This window comes from Ptychodera flava, chromosome 6 (assembly GCF_041260155.1).
Source record: "Ptychodera flava strain L36383 chromosome 6, AS_Pfla_20210202, whole genome shotgun sequence".
Lineage (NCBI taxonomy): Eukaryota > Metazoa > Hemichordata > Enteropneusta > Ptychoderidae > Ptychodera > Ptychodera flava.
The window spans coordinates 30,362,008-30,385,413 of NC_091933.1; the positions used below are offsets into that span (position 1 = coordinate 30,362,008).

At 40.2% G+C, this 23,406-nt stretch overlaps 1 protein-coding gene across 4 annotated transcripts in view; it reads right to left on the reverse strand.

The window, feature by feature from the left end:
* LOC139135450 (tyrosine-protein kinase abl-1-like) overlaps positions 1 to 23,406 on the reverse strand; it is a 160,265-nt gene that overhangs the window by 59,338 nt on the left and 77,521 nt on the right. For 3 of the 4 annotated variants that reach the window (XM_070702835.1, XM_070702834.1, XM_070702837.1), the window contains exons 2-3: positions 19,252 to 19,524; positions 95 to 193 (exon numbers count right to left, since the gene is read on the reverse strand). In XM_070702835.1, the coding sequence (XP_070558936.1) occupies positions 95 to 193; positions 19,252 to 19,524 (372 nt within the window). Of the gene's footprint in view, positions 1 to 94; positions 194 to 19,251; positions 19,525 to 19,815; positions 19,903 to 23,406 lie in introns of those variants that run through there. The other variant, XM_070702836.1, reaches the window with a different exon arrangement.

Sequence of the window (23,406 nt, forward strand, 5' to 3'; positions counted from 1 at the left end):
TGTTAGTGTATTTTTTAGATTTTAATATTGCTGTCGTTTTTCACTTTTCCTCAATAAAATTAATCGATATAAATGGATAACTAGATAAAAATACCTGGAAGACCGTTGGTTCTGGAAAGGCATTGGAGTCGACGCTCTGTACACCCTGGATGCTGCTTACAGCAATGCTAAATTTTGGGGCGTCGTCTTTAGCCTGGTAATAAAGAAAAACAGCCAGTATGATAATAAGAAGGGAAGCTAGATGAAGTTTGAAATGGTACATGCTTGTCCGAGACCGATCATTAACAAAATCACTAAAAAAAAACCGCACCTCGGGCTTGCCGAAGTCAGTTAGCTGCCGAGAGCGACGCGCATGAGGTATCGGCTTTATTAGAACAGCATGAAAGAAAACGTACACGGAGACCTGTATCAAGGACATGCCTTATTCATCCTTGATTGTTCCTCAGTAAATTGAATCAGCTCGCTGCACATGAAGAACCAGCACGGTGATCACGACATTAACGGACGCTCACTGATTTCCCCTGACTTTCCTTTTAACAGCCGCCATGTATCGGGGAAACGGCTGAGTAAATCACAACGGAACACATTTTAACGAAAGCAGTAATGAGAGATGATTACCTCAATAGTAGGGGACTAAGTATAATAGCTCCCCTGAGTACATTTTATCGGTGGCAGTCTGACAGTGTTTATATTATAAATGGTGTTTTTAAACTCTGATTTCATAGGTTTCCACGTAAACGTATTTTACAGCACATACACATACATACACACATACATACATACATACATACATACATACATACATACATATTAGGCCTATATATATATATATATATATATATATATATATATATATATATATATATATATATATATATATATATATATATATATATATTTTATTACGGGTCATAATTAATCATAACTTAAAAAATTAATGAATTTGCGGTAATGAATATTGTTGATAAAAATTTAATATTTCTGTCATTATTGTCAAGGTAGTATACTTAAAAAGTAACCTACAGCATTCTAATCATGGACGATGATCAGTATTCATGACAAATTCACCCGGTTGTAGTAGAGACCCTCAGATAAAGGGTCTAGCTGTAGCGTTGAACGGTATTGCGCGGGTACAGCACTGCCTCGGCAATCTCTCTGAACAGTTAACAATAGGAGGGGGGGCGAAAGTGAGCATCACAGCAGTGCACAGGCCTTCAAGTAAGTCATGGTTTCTTCACTACTGCTACTTGATGTCAAAAAATTCTACTACATTTGGGACGGGCCTATAGAGGTCCGGCATGATTATGATGCCCGATGATCCTGTGGTTTTGTAGGCCTATTTTTCGCCTGCGGGAATTTGTCGGACAGGACAGTGGGGACATTTTCGATGTTTTCAAGATTCATTCCATGGGTCTGCTGCACTTCAGTGTACAGTGTTGGCATTGACGGAGTTTCTCGATGGAATCATTTCAGTGCTTTTCCCGCCTTTAAATGCAATCGTTCCATGACCGGCACAGACAGGTATCACGATCCGTCTTCCCGCCTGAGATCACCTCCTATTTTCGTGGAAGCATTGATAAGCCTATTTGTCATTTACTACGAAAGCTCGGTGAATAAGGAAGCACTTGGAATCGAGATTAAAGGAGCGTCAATATGGCAGGGTGAAACATATGTGACGCCTCGTAGGTTCCACCTTCACAGACTTCAATTATATTAAGAGGATCATGAATGTCTCGGTTTGTGATTTCGTCTTTGTCTGGGTCCACTTGCAAATGCACATGATCTTGTCCAGTTTAATTTTAGAAGCCATATTCGACACGAGTGATTTCTGTTCCCAGATTAGCATTAACAAATGAAAGTGGGCATCGTCCTTCACATGAAATAGAATGAAAAAGGCATCCAAAGCGAGGCAGAATGTCACTTAAAGGTCAACTTTGTTTGATGCACGGTATCCGATGGGGTTGCAATCGTTCGTTGACTTGACGCTAGTTATAAAACGCCCGCAGTTATAAAACACCCGTCTTCGGGATTTTCGTTTTTGTCAGTAAGAACCCACTGCTCCACAAAATATACAAGGAGGAAATACTGGCAGTCTATAGTCTATGGTATACCGTCCTTGGCCGTACCTCAATAAAGCTGTAACGGTATTTCACTATAGCAGTGACTTGTGAACTATTGGGTGTATGATTTTCAGTTCCATCACAGACAAAGTTTTTGTCTGTGGTTTCATGCATATTCGATACTACATAACACACTGCAACTAACAGGCTAGTCGCAGTGCAAAGCAATATAGGCAGTCCTGGAAGTAGCGCGATGCGTAATTCTTCCGGATTGTCTTTTCCCATCATTTTTGTTTGTTTATTTGTTTGTTTGTTTGCTTACTTTAACTTCCATATGCAGGGGCTATTATCATTACAAATGCGCGCTCGGGTTCACCTTTCTAAATTTCGAGTAATTTCTATGATGGCAGTTAAGAAGCCGTTGGCCTTCCTTTGTATTGTTGACAAAGTTTTCTCCTTCCGTCATGCCCACCGCAATTTCCTCGATTAATCAATATTGACAATTTTTTCTCTTTTCAGGATATTGTCGATGACGCCAGCACCGATTTTCAGACCAGCCGTCTGGCAAAGAAACGCTGCCACGCCATGATCGCGATTGCGTCATCGCGGAGATGGCGCCCTCCTCGTAAAGTGCGTCTACATCCGGCAAATCAGGCGACACTGCAGTACCGTGCAATGGCCTGGAGTTGACAACTATTAGAGAGTTTTACGAGACTTTTCGCGACAAGGATATGGGGGTTATGTCGTTGAACGACGCCCGGGCCATCGGTACCAGGATGTTTGAGCGCCTTTCCAAACATCGATGCCTCCAGACAGCGTGTTTCAGCTGGTTATAACTCAGGGAAACCTCGTAACATTTAGAAATTTTTACCAACAAAATATGAAGGAGATATTCAAACACTTTAACCAATTACGCTATGTGTGCTTTTTCTAAGAACGGGTAATTCGAATGTGACTACATACCAAATAGAGAAACAAACACGATTTTCACCGAGTTTGAAGCAATGTAGAATCGTTTCGGTGTGAATCAAAATTTTTCAACTATGGATGGAGTGAATACTGAGAAGAATGCCAATTTCTCTGGAGATAACCTTGACGAGGCGGAGATGTACGCGAGGCATTACTTAAGCTATCATGCAGCAGAATTCGTATAGCCATTATGGGTTGAACAAAGAAAGGCTGTTTGCAGTCGAGCACGAAGAAAAGTGTTAAAACGTTCCATTTAACACGATTTCTTTACAATCTAGTGGACATTTCCTGAAAGACTTCGCGCTCGGTCATTACATGCCTTTCAACGCTCAAAGCTGGCAATCAAAATCTCTCTACCCAACATGGAAGTCTCGCCTTGGATGTCAAATCCCGGCAAACGAACGCATTTAACTCATTTGACGTCTCCGTAGCGACATCCGTGCATTAGCGACTCCTCGTCCCCATTCCCAGCGGCCATCACCAATTGTCCACGGTTCACGAGAAGTGATAAGGGAGCCTTAAGTAATTACAGGGGGTGGTGGGCCGGGGGAATTGGGGGGGGGAGGGTCACTTTTTAGAAAACAGTTCAAGGGGGAGGGTCACTTTTTATAAACCTATCTTGGGGGAGGGTCACTTCTGACAGAAGCTGATATTATGGCCAAAACTTTGATTGTCCGTGTGATATTTCCTGAATAGGAAATCACCAACAAAATACGCACGCACTTATAGACCCCTATACATAGTGAATCGACATTTTGGTGAAATTCCAAAATCAAATTTCTTGCACAACCATGGACTTGTAACCACTCTAGTCTAATCAAGAACAGTAATCTTAATAATCAAGCATACATAAATGCACAGATTTATCTAATTTTGTACTGAAAAAAAATTATTCATAGTTTCATCATAGACCCCTATGCATAGTGAATCGACATTTTGGTGACATTCCAAAATCGAATTTCTTGCACAACCATGGACTTGTAACCACATTAGTCTTATCAAGAACAATAATGTTGATAATCAAGCATGCATAAATGCACAGATTTATCTAATTTTGTACTGAAAAAAATTATTCGTAGTTTCATCATAGACCACAATGCATAGTGTATGGACATTTTGGTGAAATTCCGAAATCAAATTTCTTACACAACCATAGACTTGTAACCACTCTAGTCTAATCAAGAAAATTAATATCAATAATCAAGAGTACACAAATGCAAAGATTTACCTATTTTTGTATTGGAAAAAACTATTCATAATTTCATCATAAACACCATGGATAGTGAACCAACTTTTTAGATGAAATTCAGAAATCAATTTCTTGTACACAAATGTTCATTTTACTTCCCTATTCAAGCAAAGTACATTTAAATACATTATCAAACATATATAAAATACAGATATAGCATGTTTTGTGGGGGTAAATTGTCAATAATTTGCCTGATAGACTCCTTGTATTATGATTTGATATTTTTGGATGTAGCACTAAATCAGCTACATCTTGCCTTCTTATAGTTGCACAAAATATGGTGACCCTCCCTAAAATGTATGAAATATCATATCTCTTCAAAAATTCTTGCGTGATAAATTGCGACTGTCCCTCCAAAAACACCAGCCCTCCCCTCTGTAATTTGTCCCTAACATAACAATTGAATCAATTGTTATGTAAATTAGCTGATACTGTTTTAGTTATTCCCGGGGAGAATACCGCAGTGGTTGGGAGGGGGAGGGTCAAGTTTTAGAATGTCGGACAAGGGGGAGGGTCACATTTTAGACAGGAGGATTGGGGGAGGGTCACATTTTACGGTACAGGTGTTCGCGAAATTCCCCCGGCCCACCCCCCCCTGTAATTACTGAAGGCTCCCTAAGTCACGCTCACCAAGTACTAGTATGTCATCTCTCTAGACACCTACCGTAATCCTTTTTCTTCTTGATCAGCCGACACGCGATTCAATTTTTTTTCTTAAACTTGTTACCCCATTACAGAGCATGGGAACATTAACTGCGCATGTGCGCGACTCAAGCAGAGTTAACGACATACATCTGTAGATAGCGTGGCCAACCGCACCATTACATGTATATCCCCGGGCGGCGAACAGATTTGTATAGCAATTTTGTAATTTTTAATCTGCGCGTATGTCAACCCTTGTAGATTTCCATTTTTTATATGTACGCTCTGGACCGACGCTTACTATGATAAGGGTAGTGTTAGGATATAATCTTGTGTTTCTCACACTGAGCACTGCGGACTCAGTCGATGTTACAGCTTATTATTCTGGCTGAAATGTGAAGAAATCGAATTCAATCATTTGCTAATAGGCGCTACCTGATGACGACGACCCGTTGAAGCCAAAGACAAACAGAAAAGCAGTAATGGTTTCACTAGTTTTGTTTCGTTCACCTGAAGGCCTTTACCGAGCAGATATTGCAAGTCTTTCATTTACATTAAAATACTACGATTGCAACGAGTGCATGGCCGTAAAAAGGCATCCTTTGGGTAATTCTTATTCTCCGCTAATATTAAATTTGTATAGATCCCTCCGGCATACCTTGTTATTTTAATCCCCTATCAGTCATCAGTCACACGCAATTTCCACCTTGTAATAAACTTCGCTGTGGGAATCTTTTGGCATGGATGATATGGGATTCTCATAACAGCTTTAAAATTTGTGAAATGCATGATGTGGTCATCGACTTAGAAAACGCGCCAACTAACGAGACAAAGTCAAAATCCCTGCACTGTATAGAGTCCCGTACATTTTCGGAGGGCAGTTTATACGTCTTGCAAACGTGCCTGATATTGGCAAATCGAGAAAGAAAGTTGTCACACGGTAAAGACATGCAATTAGGGGGATCAAGACTTGATACCGTTGTCATATTGCACACGAATGGAGCCGATGTATGCCGATGCAGAGCATTTATCACATGATGTTTTTATTTGGAAACGACTGCTTGGAACTCTGTCATTCTGTAGTTATTCTTGGGCGTTTGTACTGAATGGCACCACTCTTGGCGAGGTTTCAATGTTTACATGTAAGATGGAAGAATCTGTCAATATGCCAGTGATGGTAATTTTAAGTAACATGGGCACTTTTTTAAGTAAGGCCCTTCAAGATGGAGGAAGACCTTTCTGTACAATCTCAATCGTAAGCTAGATTTTCAAGTTGCCATAATTGATTTATGACTTCAAGCCATATAAATAGTGCTAGTACAGCGATCTCGAGTTTCTCTTTGTTCTTTTTTCTTATGGACTAGTAAGTAAAGCCTGAAATACTGATGGTGATTCTTTCATTAATACTTTTACAATTGATGACAGGAATGTATTTTAATAAATAAATAAATAAATTTGCAGATGAAAATTAACCTGATACATTTGGAGGTGGCGTTGGGAACCCGAAATCGATGCTTGATCACACCATGAAGATGAAAACACACAATGGAAAGACACAGGTTCTACCTCCTGAACCTTTAACCATTATCGAAACAAACAGATAGCTCCTGATCTTTTATTTTTGTCGATGTACACACTCTTTCGGCAATTTGCTTATTTTTCTACAAATGCATTCACTATGAGAATCCTACCTTCAATCAATGATACGTCTGCACGACAAATATCGGAGGTGATGCATGCATTGGCTCTTACGTTCTCGTAAAGGACAGCCACCTTTTAAAGACAGACAGACAGACAGACAGGCAGACAGACAGGCAGACATACAAATGACGGACGGCGACCGATAGCGATAGCTCCCATTTCAATGTATGCCCATCAAATGGTAGCCGATAATAAGTAAATATGTACTTGTAGGCAGCTGTTTGTGCGACTTTTTGGAAAGCATGATACAGCAATAAATGATAAAGAAATGCGAACCTGGTCACTCAGTTCGTTACATTAAAAGCATCACACCGCAAACCATCATCGCATGTAAGATGGATGAATAGAAAGTGGCATTGGATCAAGAGAGAGAGAGAGAGAGAGAGAGAGAGAGAGAGAGAGAGAGAGAGAGAGAGAGAGAGAGAGAGAGAGAGAGAGAGGGGGGGGGAGGGAGGGAGGGAGGGAGATTCTAAGTATAATCGTGTGACATTGAAATTACTGGTAGGAAGTTGTTCATAGTGTGTACAGTATATTTTATGGTGATTTATGGCACTTCTTTCTCGAGACACTGATATCCAGAAGCGACGATAAAACCATGCCTTGGTTCCACAATGAAGATGTACGAGACAAGGGCAACTGCTAGAAAATCAATAACTCAAAGAATGCGGTTGGAAAATAGCCAGCCAGCGCTTGTCCTCAAATTGGAGAGTGCGAAATCAATCAATGGGTCGAAGTCGTTTCTGATTCAGAGGCTGCTGGACCCATCATCACGCATTCACATCAGGGAGGTGGCTGTTGAATTGGCAAGGGGAGTACGGTTCCGTCACTGAACATACCTCATGTTCTGAGCAGTGAGGATCGCCTAACTTACCGGAGGTGGCTCTCCGTTTATACATCGATGGACTTGGGCTCAACGATAGAGATGAATTTGTTCTTTGCTTCAACTTAGCGTACGCGCTGCAAGTAGGACAGTGGTATCTACCAAAGATAGAGCACACAAGCGCTGGTACTAAAACTGGGAGATTGCTGATGTTGAACGTCACGCATATAAATTGCTGCTGATGGTGAAACGAGCATCAAGCGTGAAGAAACGAACACAAACAGAAGCTCCTGTCACTCAACTCTTGAACTCATTCCGGCGGAAGATTGTCCATTACGTCACGAGGAGATCAATCGAGCAAGATGAACAGAACAGACGGATCCCATTCTCAGCATGTGTCGACATAGTCTCCTATATATACTCGTCTCTATATACGCGACCCCTTTTCAAGAAAGTATGAGAAAGAGTTCATCGCCTGAAACTGAGACACAGCAGGGAAGACAAACTGGAATGAAAAAACACTCTGCTATTCTTCTTGGATGAATAGGAGAAACTTAATTACCGGGAAAATTCGCCCGAAAGTAATATTCCCGTTATTATGCACATTCCGGCGCTCTTTGGTTGACTTCCAGTTTCCTTGCCGCAGCATTGTGACATTGTAGACATTCAACTAAGAGCTCATGAGTTCTATTATCTGCCTGAAGAAAATGTCACGGGTAACATTAATTTACTAGGAACTCAAAAAGAGAAAGAAAGATGGGGAATAAAAGCAGTCGGTAAAGGCCAGGAACCTTTGGTATGCATATAGGTGACGTCGGCTTTGCATTTTCCATAGATGAAACTGTTGCAAGCTTGAGATGCCATAGATACAATTTGGAAGGGTTAAAGAAACTTAAAGTTATTTTTTTTAGTCTATTGGATGGACTGTGTCTTTCGAGAAAGTCCTATAACCTCTTTCAACATGCATTCTTTCTTTGATCCCTTCTCCACTGAACGACCGAATATACTGACGCTTTCGCAAAGAAATGTATTTTGAATTTGCACAAATTTGTCAATTCAGTCGTTGGAGATTTGGTTCGTCGTCGATAAGGACCTATAATGTATAATATAGATTCATTGCCCTGAGCGCTGACGGTGTGTCAGAAAAAATACCCTAATAAAAGACCTCTATATAAATGGAGCACCACATAGAAAATAAATGTTGTAGCTTGTGCCTATATATAAAACATATTATGTGTTTGACCTTTACTAATATGTCAAGTCGGAGTCCCCAGGCATCATATGCCTCTCGACGCCAATACAATGAAGGCGACGAAAATTTCGTAGATCGGAGAATATCTAGGCACTAAGGAAGGATAAACCCATCTTTAAACAAACGACCGAGGCAGCCAAGAGGCGATAAAAATACTTCTCTACGGTGTGTACACAATGTCGAGTCATGAGAGCCGACCACGTTCCTATTTTAGGTCCTAACGGCTAATTCGGAGTCAAAAATTGGAGTCGCGTTTTGCGACATGTTACAATCAGGTAGATCATCACCAAACGTATCCTTCACTCCTAAAATATCCATTTGATCAACCATACCACATGACAGTCGACACGCGTTGCCTATCTACTTGAAACAACTAATTGGTAGGTGAAAGGCCCCAATTACATATTTAATACTTTCTAATCAGTGTTTACATTTAATATATAGACATTATGTTGGCTTTGTCGAGTGAAATATTGGCCAATTTTGCTTAAAATCTCCTTTTTGTTATCATAGTTGCAATATCGGCCCAACGGTGATCATAGTCAACTGGTGCGGGAGAGAGGACAACCAAATAAATGGTTTCTGTCAACAATACATATTTAGTTTGCCGCTTGCCTTTGCAACATTTCCTCAACACACGCATAAATAGGTATTACTTAAAAGTCAATCCCCACGAGGTTTCTTTTTTCTACCGACAAATGTAACATAATTCCATAATATAATTCATTACTGAAAATCCACGTGTAAATTATCCGACTGATAACGCAAATCCCGTACAATGCAACCTTTAAACGACCTCTGTACAATATTCCCTCGGGGTTTAATTTCCATGAATTGGTATGCGTGACTTGTTAGATCCGAATGGCAAAACTGTGGTAACCCCTGACGATAAACAACTGATGACGATAATACTGGTCTGACACCTCACACATGACACAGTCAGTTTCCGAAAAAATCACATGGTGAAAATAAACTATTTTCCGAACGATTGACCTATTACCATGATGTGCCTCGCAGTCAGTTTCGCAAAATGTGAAGAGACTGGAAAATCACTTCCAGTAGTCTTTATGACTAATATCACATCATAATATAAATGAGCCAGCGAGAGTTTTCTTAAAGTGCTCAGTTTCTGATCCCGACATACAAGTCGCCTCTCTCTCTCTCTCTCTCTCTCTCTCTCTCTCTCTCTCTCTCTCTCTCTCTCTCTCTCTCTCTCTCTCTCTCTCTCTCTCCCTCCCTCCCTCCCTCCCTCCCTCCCAGGAAAAATGACGAACATGAGACCATACACTGCCCACTTCATTGATTAATCTTGTATTAACTTCCTATGTAATAAGCATCGGCGAAAAGCTAATTGGCTTCTGTAGCTGTAAACGGCTACAAATGTTCGTTTATCGTTGAGCTTCGTACACACATTTAACATATCTCCCATAGTATGGCGAGGTGATAGACGGGTCGGATTGCCAATGAGGCATTTCAAAAGGTTATGGAATGGTGGGATTGCGACCGCATTGACACAGCCAACATGATGAAGAAATCCTGCAGATGCACGTTTACAGAAAAACAAACCGTAAAACAGAATCCAGAAGAATACGACCGTGGCCATTTGTATTAATGATGATACTTTGTGCAACATAAATGAAAACTAAGAGATAAATAGACAAGCTCAATATATAAATAAAGAAATAAAGAAACCATGGATAAACAAATTCTTCAATAAATAAAGAGGAAAGAAATGCATAAATACATACATACACTTACGCACATATTCCATGTTGCTCTAATTAGTGGAATAACTAATCTTTATATTTTATACAGCTAAAAGCGCACATTCTCAACACCTTTCTGTTCAAAGACATGGAGTAATATTTTGTATTTGTATCAATCTTAACTTTTAGAGGAATTCTTGTGAAAAAGGCTTGACCTCGTTGAAAGTATGATTACAGTTTGGCAAGAGAGGGTATGTTTAATTCATTTTTTACCCTATTTATAAGGACTGTTTAAGATGATCTTAAATATTAAGCATTATCTATCTATCTATCTATCTATCCATCTGTCTCTGCCTGTCTGTCTCTGTCTGTCTCAGTAATGCGAATTACATACATACAATACATACATACATACATACATACATACATACATACATACATACATACATACATACATACATACATACATACATACATACATACATACATACATACATACATACATACATACATACATACATACATATGTACATACATATGTAACACAAATATTACTTGTACTGCAAATATTACTTGTACTGAAAGTACGCTTGCTAAAACGGAAGTATTTAAGTGTTGACAACGGACGTTGCTTGGCATGCTTTGATCACGCGGTCAATGACATGTATATTACTGCAATGGATTTTTGGACCGTCAAAGATGCATTACCCCGGCAGACTAAGTCGCCGAGACTCAAGGGATTGCATTATTTCCGTAACTCTGACAATAATATCTTGTTTTCATGATTGGGCTTACTGCGTAAGCGCTGTGAGTGATTTAACTAGAAGGGACACATGAGAGGAGTGCATGCTGGCTGATGTCACTGCTCGGTGAATGGGAGCTTAGTTTGAGGACATTTTGACGCGTAGTCTCAGTTCAAAGGTCTGAGAGAATCACCGCGAGAAGTGATGTAATCTGCCGTCGCGATCAAAAGATTTGTTCAGCAGCAAAAGCTGTATCAAAGTGATAAAGTGACTGCACAATCCATTAAGGAACAATGCCGTCCAGTGTATAGTATCCTCGCACTTCGAAACCAAAACCTAAATACAACAAGAAATTGGCATTCGAAATTAGACGAAATGCTGAAGATTCACTCGACATCACGTGTAGGTCGAATGGTCCCCGGGGACAGATATTCGGACTCTCAAATCTGTCCAATACTCTTCTGGGCTATCGCTTGCGGAGGCAAATGTGCCTCGAAAGTGAAAAACTTAAACCATTGCTCAAACTTTCCACAAGGACTCTTTCACCCATTCTCTTCCAAAAATCAGGGGTCACAGTGCAAATTTTGGTACTCGGAAACAAATGGCGCAAGATTTACTTATGTTTGAGATTCAACATGGCCGCCATCCCTGTGTTAATTCTTTGTGAAATAATTTTTTTTTATATTTTCGAAGAACTAAGACTATATATGTCCTTTACTACTATATTAAAAAGGTTTCGCATCTGTGTTTGTACCTCTGTCACGTATCTGCCTCTGTGCGCATATCTGAATCACACCGCAGCTGTCATCACACATCAAATTATTTCAGTGGAGAGCTTTATGCAAGTAAAATAAGAATCAATATTTTTTCTTACAAAATACTGCGAACAGGCCAGCTGTGGAGTTCGTTAACTTTGTCAGCCGGACTCCCCCTCGATATAATACATGTCATTCTATGGGTTTATTTATTTTTCAGGAAAGGACTCGCCGCAAAGACTGCTCGTTACAAGTTTCTCACGAGCCTCCTCGAGAAACCACCGAGTTAATAATTCGAACAACGAGAACAATCTTTTCTGGCGGCAGACATTAGTTGATGCATATGGCAGAGAACAGGCAGTGAATCGATGCCTTGTCGAGAGAGTGTCTGAACAAGTTTGCGAATTAACAATATCACAGTTCAGATATCACCCATTTTTTTATGAAATGCGTCACGAAGTGGAAATTAGATTGGCATAGCTATTTGAAGGGTAGTGAGTACAATCTGATAACTTCAGACATGACTAATGGTATTACAGGATGCAATTAAATTTTTCCTGAAGCTTTAATAATTATATTCTGGACAAGAAGGCCTCGAACCCCACTTCCCACATCTGTTTCGCACAGTTTTTTTTAATTAATGTATTGCTGTATTAAAACGTCGAAGTCTCTGTTTGTACTGAAATATCAGATGCAGTGGCGTTACATATACATGGTCTGAATTGAATCGGTTTCCCGGTACGTGTACTTAAATTTTGACATTGGACACGGCCGTCTTCTTTTTAATTCAACATGCACATCTACAGCCATGACTGACAGGAGGCCATCCGTAAATAACAAAATAAGCCAGGAAGGGGCGGATCCCTTATATGATCAGTAACCGACCGACATAGACAACTTAATTCATTCTCTGCTTAAAGGGTCAGCACAAATATGAACAAATTCTTTTGACGTGGGTAACCAGAGCTCAGAGAGGTCACCACACGTCTGAAGTTCCCATGAATCTCAATTTTCTTGAGTTCCAGTGATACTCATGTCATCATAGCGTGGCATAGCTCACATGGACAGCCTTCGTATACGAACATCTCTCGAAAAATGTCAAAATAACTCGTATTTCTGAAAACAAATGTGCAGTAGCATACACGTACAACAATATATACACGTACAACATAAGCTTATTTGATTTTTCTAGAGGACAGACAATGGGGAAAGGGCCATGGATGTGCTCAAATAACTGAAATTTAGATTTATTTACTTTGTGATGAATAAGAATTTTTCAATTTTACAATGGAGCTTTATGTTGAAATTGTACATTGTGTTGGCAAATAATGGCAACTCAACGAAAATTTTTAAGCCTGCACGAGCACTTGCTCGTCAAAGAGCGTTCATTGGCCGGTGAGCCATGGTGCCTTATGGGTGCTATCCATATGGGAATATTCCAGGGAGCACGAGCGATTGCAAAAATAGAACAGTTTCTTATATTTACCTGGAAAGCTATATTCTGGGCATATCAATTCTCATGCAGTTTACATTTACAGTGTAAGAAATGGTTGCCCCTGACTATATCAAAACAAAGAATACATCGCTCATTCCTTCCCGTTGCACACCTCAATACCTAGCATGCTTATGGTATCTACTGTTTTCGATAATGCATAATTAATTTACGAGAGTGCTCGGGAGTGTAACTTAATGAATAGTATCAAAGAATATTACGTAACTTAATGAATAATATCAAAGAATACATCGTTAATTCCTTCCCGTTGCACACCTCAATACCTAGCATGCTAAATTATTGCTACAATACACGTATCAAATCAGCCTATGTTATTCAGAAAATGAGTGGAAGCAATCGTATAGTCTGAGAGTATTCCAAGATTAAATGGCTTCTAGTCGGTAGCATTGATGCATCCTGGGAATTTCATGGAGACATATTTATATGAACTCGATTTGATCAAGTCCTGTTGAAATATCGTGTCTGTAACAATAAATCCTCAATTGTGTTTAACAACATGAAGATGAAGAATCTGTCATAAATGCACATTTCTTCAAAGTTTCCACTGGCCGATTAAGGTATCATGCGCCTCGGGGACAGGTCTTCAGTGTTGTACAATTTTAACTGATCTACCCTCGTGGGGCTGATTTTAAAGCTCTTGGAGTAAGAAAACAATTTTCAATGTCTTAGATTTTCGATTATGAAAAATTGGAAGGCAGTCATTTTGAATATTAAATATCGGTAAATGTTGGGAAATTTCGCCCTGTAGAACGAAACTTCGCACGGTAACACCACCGCGCCCCCCCCCCCCCCCCCGAACTTATTCTCCATTTGGCAAGCGAATGGCGTTACGGAGAGGACAAACACCTCCAGAACTTTCGTCGATTTATCCGGTACATAGGCTAATGTATTTTATGTAAGCCTTCGATGCATTTTACATAAACAGACTTCATGTATAAAAAGTTAAAGGTTAATTAAGGGTAATGTCAAACAACACAGAGCTGACGGTAAAATAAAACCTTAGTGTAAACAAATCTACATTACTATCTAGACAGACACTTATAGTCGGAACATCCACGAAGACACCGAGTGTCTTCATAAACACGCTAGAAGTTTAAGGGTAAACATTTCTTATGGTATCTGCTGTTTTCGATAGTGCATTATTAATTTACGTGAGTGCTCGGCAGTGTAACTTAATGAATATTATCAATTATTACATGTAAGATATCTAAAGTATTGCCCGCTTACATGTATTGCTCTGAGAGTTGTTTGTTTGGTTTAAGTTTCACCTTGAGTTATATTATAGGTGAAATCGGATATATGATAATAATGAAGCTAAGAGGGTATGGAGTTTGTGATTTTAGATAGAGGACCCCTTTGCAGAGAGCAGTCTGTTATCACTACCAGACACTTCTGTGTTAAGCGTGGTGGAAATGAAACTTCTGCACGCACGAAATAAACAGGAGTTAGGCCTAACCTAAAGACCGAGAGATTCAACTCTGTTCTGGTATCCAGACGACCTCTCACATAGCTATATCCTGACGGAAAACATACAGAACTCTAATAATGATTATTAAAAAGTTTCATTCAGAAAAGTTTGATCAAAATTTAATATCTTTCACTTTCGAGGTGCGCACTACCCTGCGCTAAAAAACGGACAACAATGGTGACGCCGGTATCGATTCAATTCACTTTTTTGTGTGAGGTTTCCCAAAAAGCCAATATTTTCGCGGCTGTGGTTATGACTATTGTAAATGATAAAACCCATTTCTGCGCCGACTCCCTAATATACGTGATGATAACATTTTCAAAAATTTCAAATTACCTAAGGACTGTCTCTTATATTCTCCAGATACAGCTAACATATGTGTATAGTAAAAGGTAGTAGTAACAGGCATTTTAAGCTTTCCGTTTGTTATCTTTTCCAAAAAATATTTCGGAACGTATTCATTTTGAGGTGCACGGTCATAAATGCAAGTTTTCTGGAGCAGTAACGCGAGAGGTGATTCTTTTGTGATTAGTGAAAGTTACAGCCATCCCCGGTAGAATAGTATGGCCAGTCCCTTCACTCAAATGGATGTCCGTGACAACCATTGGATTCTATTGGCTTTTAATTTCTCCAAGGAGTAAGCATTGAAGCATACGAAGTGGGAAAGACGAATATATCTTTGTGTTCATGCTACATGCCGCCTGCATGTTCACTGCTAATGTCTCGGGCATGTATAAGAGACATGTTTGCGGTTATCAATGGCTGGTATGGGAGTCAGAAAGCGTATTTGTCCGCTATATTTTCCCAGCATTATTGCAATTGCAAGACGTTCTGCTACAACTGTAACGATTTTCTCTTTAAAACAGAACATTTTTTCTTGCGCAACTTTTTTAGTAAAATATCTGGACTCTTTTTGTTGACTTGTTGAACGTCTTTATCGTGATTGGAACAGACACGCAGCGTCTAAAAAGACATTTCTCAACTTGTCAACTTCTCCTTTGACAAAGAAAACGTGAAATACATGAAAAAATTATAAAAAAGGAGTATACCATTCTCCACAATTCCGAGAAACATTAACTCATAGACTACAGTCACGTAACCTTCATGTCTACCTCCATACCCTAATACCTCCATACATAGATACATAGATACATGGATACATACATCAATACATACATCGATACATCCATCCATACATCCATAAATACATCCATCACTCCATCCATCCATCCATCCATCCATCCATCCATCCATCCATCCATCCATCCATCCATCCATCCATCCATCCATCCATCCATCCATCCATCCATCCATACATCCATACATACATACATACATACATACATACATACATACATACATACATACATACATACATACATACATACATACATACATACATACATACATACATACATATTTTTTAACTATCTCGTTAATAATAGGTGCCACGTGTGGGTGTTTATATTTGGTTTTTACACTGTCAAACTGCACAACTAAATTATCTCTAACAAAAGGTGAGCGTTTTCAATTTATCATTCAATTTTAGGTCGAATTATGCCTCTACAAACGTGTGGGCTAGCTAGGTTAACTTTGATTTCTTGTGCACTGTTGCTGAACACATCAACTTTCCCTGAAAAGTTCACTTCCCATGCCCTCAAGTTGCTGCCCTTAGCTGAATACACACTCTCGTAATGATTAAATTAATCTTACACGGTGACGTTATGACACAAAGCTACAGTAAACATTTCTCATAGTGTATTAAAAGCTATAAACTGCACTGCGCAGATGAAGTCTGAGTGACCTTTGACCTTCTTAAAGTTGTTGCTCTATCATATCAAGTCCAAAAAGAAGAGAGCAGACCCCGGATCCTGGCCGCTATCGTTGCTCAATTCTTCAGGCAAAATTCATCTGATATCTTTAATGGAGCCATTGAACGCTAGGGTAGGATTACGCCGAGATTGGTTACCATGGTGTTCCCCTATTACTATCATCATCCGACGTCACCCGCTATTTTTATCTGCCTAATCTGTTTAGCGCGTTATTTTGTATACATGACCCTTTGCCACGCTGTATTGCTGAAGATTGCAGTCGAGTGTGCTGTTTGTGTGTCTGAACCGGGCTATGTTGATGGCTCTGCCGTTGGCCCGTAATTGAAACGTACAATCCTTATTAGCCTGGTCTTGGCGGGAGGGTGGACGTTAACTGTAAGTTTGTAGGGTTTGTTTTGCGCGATTTGACAGTCATTGGATACCGCAACCTCGTGATCATTACAACGGAAGAAAGAGTAGGCATTATACAGGCCGTAGGAAATTGCGTGGTTCCGATCACAAAAGATTTCTCAGAGGGGAACATTTCCACGAAATGATTTTTGCCATTTATTTTTGTATTTCAGCGATTAGCCAGCATTTTACATTTTCGTTTTAAATCTGTGTTAATCACATTCTGTTAAGGGATACACCATGATCTAAGGGGTGGTCAGAATAAGGCGTGCAATTTTTCCATGCTCGACGATTTAACATATTTTAGCAAAGCATGCATGCCCACTAATTGCCTCATATTTTATTTAATTAAAGGGAGACAGTCGTCGGAACTGGGCTCGAGGGTTACCAGGGACCCCAACGACTGGTGTAAACACCGTAACTAGGGTACGTTGACGATTAATGAAAGTTAAAACATGTTTGTTTGCAATGAATATCGTATGAATATCGCATATAGATGTCATGCAAAGAGATACATGTAAATTGTTTGTAAACAAGAAAGTCGCACTTGCGCAGTCCCGACGACTGCCTTCCTTTGAAGTCATGTTATATTTGTTTGTCAAAAATATGGCAAGTTAGAGAAGATTTACAAACACTTTCTGCCCAGCTTTATCTTTTTCAACTTTGAACTCCCTTCCTGAGAGCAAATGATACATCCTTTAATATACCAATTTTCTTGTGCTGGGAGTCAATTACATGATATTGAATGCACTATGGGTGAAAAGTCGACTTCTCACCACAGCAAGACTTTGAGATAGTGATCTCATAAATGTCTGTCATGACAAAAATTTGTGTTTATTCGTGTAACTAGTTAAACTCGTTCATCTTTCACCTTTTTGGGAATTTCTGGCATTAAATTTGTCTATAACCTAAAACTTTACTTTTGCTTCTGTTATCTTTTGTGTTTTAAGTGTGGAGTGTAGAAACTACCGTGCCTGTAGCTTGCCGGTTGCATCCCATCTTTCCCCTTATTTTGTTTTAATTTCTCGCCACTTCGATCAAATTATTATGTGAATCATTTTAGGTTGGCCAATGACATTGCAATCAAGCACTATCTGTGTTTATAGTAAACATATGGCCGACACGTGTCATGGTTCCGAGAGTTCGACATTCGTTGATGTGTGTATACAACAGGGGTGCGGCGAGCCTTAGAGGGACAAAGTCGGCCATTTTTCATGAATTTTGTTTGATACGAGATACTACTTATATTGTTTGACATGTTGAAAGATACTGAATGAATGGGTATCCATGCATATATTCGACCCCGGTTTTAGAGAAATTAAAAGAAACCATCCCGAAATTGAATTAATGGTCATGACCATTAATTCATTTTCGGGATGGTTTCATGTCTGATGTGTAAAACCGGGATCGAATATATGCATGGTCATTCATTCATTCAATATCTTTCAACATGTCAAACAATTTAAGTAGTATGTCTTATCAAACAAAATTCATGAAAAATGGCCGACTTTGTCCCTTTAATCGCTGATCGAACGCGGTGAATATTACTTACTCACTCATTGTCAAGCAGTAACCTGTTTATGCGATGACAACATTCAAAGCTACAGGCGAAAGCGGGCCTTGTGATTACAAATGGCGTACCAGAATAATTTCGCTCACATTTTCCCTTGCTAGCTGCAGCCTCGCCCTACACGTTGCATAACACCCAGGGTTAAACACTTTGCGACCTGCGCATCCTGTTTCGCCGCCACCCCCCCCCCCCCCCCCCCCACAAATCAGAGAACGTTCACACTTTAATGGCGAGTAATCCATTTGTGGCCGATGTTTCTTGGACTGATTGCTCAGTAAACACAGCTTAAATTTAATGACACGGTTGCCATGTTCGAGCGTGTTATAGTGCATACATAAAACGTCAGTCATTCATTATGGTGGTGCGTGTCTGTATAAAACTCAAACAGTTAAATTCGCTCAATTGACTTTTTACTGTGAGACCGAACAAACAGAGCGCAGATTGTATAACATACACCACAACTAACACATTAAACATATCCTATCTCCATCAATAATCACATATGTGATAAAGAGTAAGACTGCAGTAACCAAACAACCCCTGCAAATGAGAGACATAAAATAGTTCTGTGATTGACTTACCCAGTTCACAGGGCTGTCATAGTACGAAAGACACTGCGAAGTTACAACTACGAATTGATCCACGAAATCCCACTTGCTCGAGAGGCCCTTTTTCGTTTTGATACGCACCCCGAGCATCCCCGAATAAACAGTCCTCTTGACGGTCGTACCCTTGCTGTGGTAGCGCCTCGTCGACGAGTGAACCATCGGTTTGCTAGAGCCTTCTTCGTTGACGTGCTGGTGACCAATGAACGCGATGTTGTCTCTCGAACGGGTCTTGCTTCGATAGGACATCTGGAGAGGAGATGAACAAGACGCTGTGAGCGAACCAGTGGCAAAAACACACTGTCTTGTAAGGCAGCCCCAACTTCGCGTGCTCTCGCTTTGGTCGGAATAAGCAAAATATTCATAGCTCTGCGATTCGGTATTCAGCCGACCATACTAAAAGCATATATCATTAGGCAGTTCAACCCGTCAGCCATCTGACGTACACCTATAGAGAAGTGTTCAGTAAAAAAAGGAAAAATAAAGAAATTAAACAAACAGAACAGACCCCACATGTAAATGTCATGTTTCTATGACTACCTCGGAATTTCTGCCGCGATTCCCTCTAGGACATGCATGGAGTGATCACAAGGTTGTAACATCCTTCACGTTTTTCTACTGCTATTTATTTACATCTTCGAAAGCTGAATCACCGTCGGTGTAGTCAAATATCAGCCCCTAGAGGGCGCGGTAATCTAACAAGCCTCTCGAGATCCAACTTTTACAGTGAGCAGGTTGCATGCCACAGCTCTCTATGTTCGATGCCTGGAGTCGTCGACACGGAGAGATGTGCATGCGGCGTTATCCGAGTACGGTCGTACTTTTATGATGTGATATATGGAATTGGGAATTCGTTTTCAAGATATCACAAACACCTGTGTTCTTCAAGTTGTGTTCGTAGTATCATTACATGTTGCGTTCGGCATCTCTCGCTTGTTTTAGAGTACTTTGTGCTCAATATGTTTTATTCAGTAGGATTATTTTTCAGGCGGAGAAAGGAATATTTAAATTTGGCATATTGTCTTGTCACATAGAACGGTTGGATGTGTCGGCTTCTTTTATATGCCACATCATCAAAAGTTGTTAAACTTGCCTGAAATTTCGAATAGATAAAAGCGCATATCATCTATGCATTCAAAGAACAAGTTGGCAGTCTAAGCAGAGACAGGCAAAACACAAAGTTTGGAGCAATCGGTGATTAATTCTAACGCTTTGTGAAAATAGTCTAAAAGCCACCATGACAACCACAACAACCGCTATCACCACCACCGCCACTACCAACTACCACGTGACCTCCACCACCACCACCACCACCACCACCATCATAATCATCATCATCATCATCATCATCATCAAAGCGTCGATTAATAATTTATTGCTGAGTCGTTTGGGAATTCATCCTCTGATGAACCCACAAAAAGTCCCAAGCCTCCAATAACGCCAGCGCTTGTGGAATGCAAAATTGTGTGACGGCTGCTCCGACCGATAGTTGAACGAACCAGACACACGTAGGACTATGCAATGCGCATCCTGTGTAAACGACACGTTGGCGGCGGCGGACGTCCTCTTACTCAACACTGTAATGCCGATACGTCACTTTTTTATTTGTTTTCATGGCGTCCTTGTTGATGCAGTATTCATAAACGTATGTCGTTTATGAAGACTGATTACACGGTAGCACTTCACCTTATGCCAACAAGATGTAAATTTTACGAGGTTTGGATTAATAAGAATTTCTGTTCCGGGAGCCGGTTGTTACCGTATGGGAGCCACTAAATATCTCGGTCATAAACGATAATTGATGAAATGATCACCTTCCCGAAAGTTAATAGCCCACGTGACCTTGGTTTCAGCCAATAACGAGATTCCATTAGATCTTTGATCACCCGTTATTCTGCTTGGCGCTCTCGGCCTATTTTCGTATTCCACTGTGCTCAACGCCAAAACTGCAAAAACGGGGCCGACTCGCAGCGATTTCGAAGCTGTTATCCAATTGGGTGGCTGAATCTTACCAATATAATGAAAACAATATAAATAGACTCCCTAAGTGGCTGTGAATAGTGACAATCGACCAATCAGATATAACCTTGCAAACACGCTGCGAGTCAGCCGCAAAAACGAGCCACAGTGAATTTAGCCGGGCACATTAAATGATACAGCTTTAATTATGTAATGAAATTAGCTTTATGGTTTGATTTTAAAACTATTGTTTACAAGCTCAAAATAAACCGAAATGACATGTCAATAGCTATAAGCTTATATATAGGATGTAGAGATGTTCATAAACGATACTTTGTTCACAAATTAAAGCCCCATTATCTGTATCTTTTTGCATTTTACCTACTAAAAATACGATCCAATCTATAGAGAAATGTTACGGATTGTGATGGATTTGATCGACAATATTCAGGCGTTTACGTTTATATTTGTGGCGGTCGTACGGTACTAGTCGCAACTCGAAATTCATTTGTCAATGATTGTAAATACCTAAGCGAATGGTTGACAAATGTTCGTTGGGCACACTTCGGTAAGCAATTTCACACGAGATGTATTTGACTTGCAGCCATCTTTTGAAAAATGCAAAAAAGATGCAGCTAATAGGGGCTTTAAGTCACCAGTGTCAGAGAAAACGAAAGTGGGACGGTGAGAGACCGTTCCATATAAATTCATGTCTTGCAAGAAATATTACCTCCGGCCGGCTGGTGCCTCATCAGTTCGCAAAGACTTTATAGAGAAGCGGCGTGTTCTGCAGTACGTAGAGTGAATACATGCTCTCTCAAAGAGAGAATTTCTCAGAAAAAACTTTGAAACCTAAATGACATGTGACACCTTGTATATCTCTGACGTCATACACCAGGAACCTTTGAGAGATCCTCGCGTCTCATCTTCGGATTGTTCCAAATTTACTAAAATTATTCAGAATCGTAAAGAGCTGTCATGCCAACACTTAACGCAGTAAAGATTCGCGGGGGAACAAACAACAACTTCAATGTCGATATCCTCGGGCCGTTTGATTTAAACACGCTCTGGTTTTCTAATAACTCGTCTTCCGCGTCTACGCTATATCATTTCAGTTGTTCTGGTCGACTCTATCGTTGAGAATTATCCAATTATTTACGCGTGAGTGTGTCCGTACGTGCGATTTTTCTTGGTTCGCACGGAGCTTGTGTAGTTTGCGCTTTGACGGAACCCATGACAGAGCACGAACTAAACCGATTTTTAAACCCATTAGCCGGCTTTGTATTTGAGTTTTTCTTAAAACAGATTTCTGAAATCTTTTATATGAGGAGGAGTGCTGGGCAGCAGACCCTCTAGTTGACGCACTTGGCGAGTCCTTATCTCTGCTACGCTCCACGCGACGCTCGAGTATTGCAATGTTATCTAACCACTTATGTCCTTCATTTCACAGTACATGCTTGATATGTTATGATTATCTTGTCTCTATTAGGTGGACAAGTCTCGCGATAACGAAGAGTGAGTCGAAGTGCACATGCGCAGAATATTACTTGACATTTCCACTGGATTGTGTTCTTTCTGCCGCGAGGGATGTTGGCCCTCGGCTCCGCTGGAACATCGCGGAATTTCTTTGTTCTCGGTGGTGTTGCAACGGAGGGCGCCGCAAGCTGGCCATGCTACCATCGCTCTTTACGTTCTGGATGAACACAGACTGCGTCACGCATTCAAACTTGGAACGAATAAATCAACACTATAGCCCGATTCGCTATACGCATTCTTTGGTTGAACAAATGCGCTAGACCTTAAAGAGATGCGATTTTCTCGCAAATAGCTAAATGCAAAGTTTATACGCTGATCCAATCGTGGTGTGCAGGATTTTTTAGCAAGCATAGGGTGCATGACCTGCTATCGAGGAAGACGTCATTACTGCCTCCACGAATTAACCATGCAATATTACTTGGAACCATAAAACAAACTATACTCACAAACTGTACTGAGGATTTTCTGTGCAATACAAAAGTGAAGCGAAGTATGAACACTCTCTGTAGTGTAAAACTCTGCAATGTTTATTGGTTCTTTGCCGGGACAGTCTATTTCATATTGGCTGTATTTTATGGAAACGACACCGTGACACCTCAAGGCAAATGGACATCCATATAAATTTTGTTATCGAGT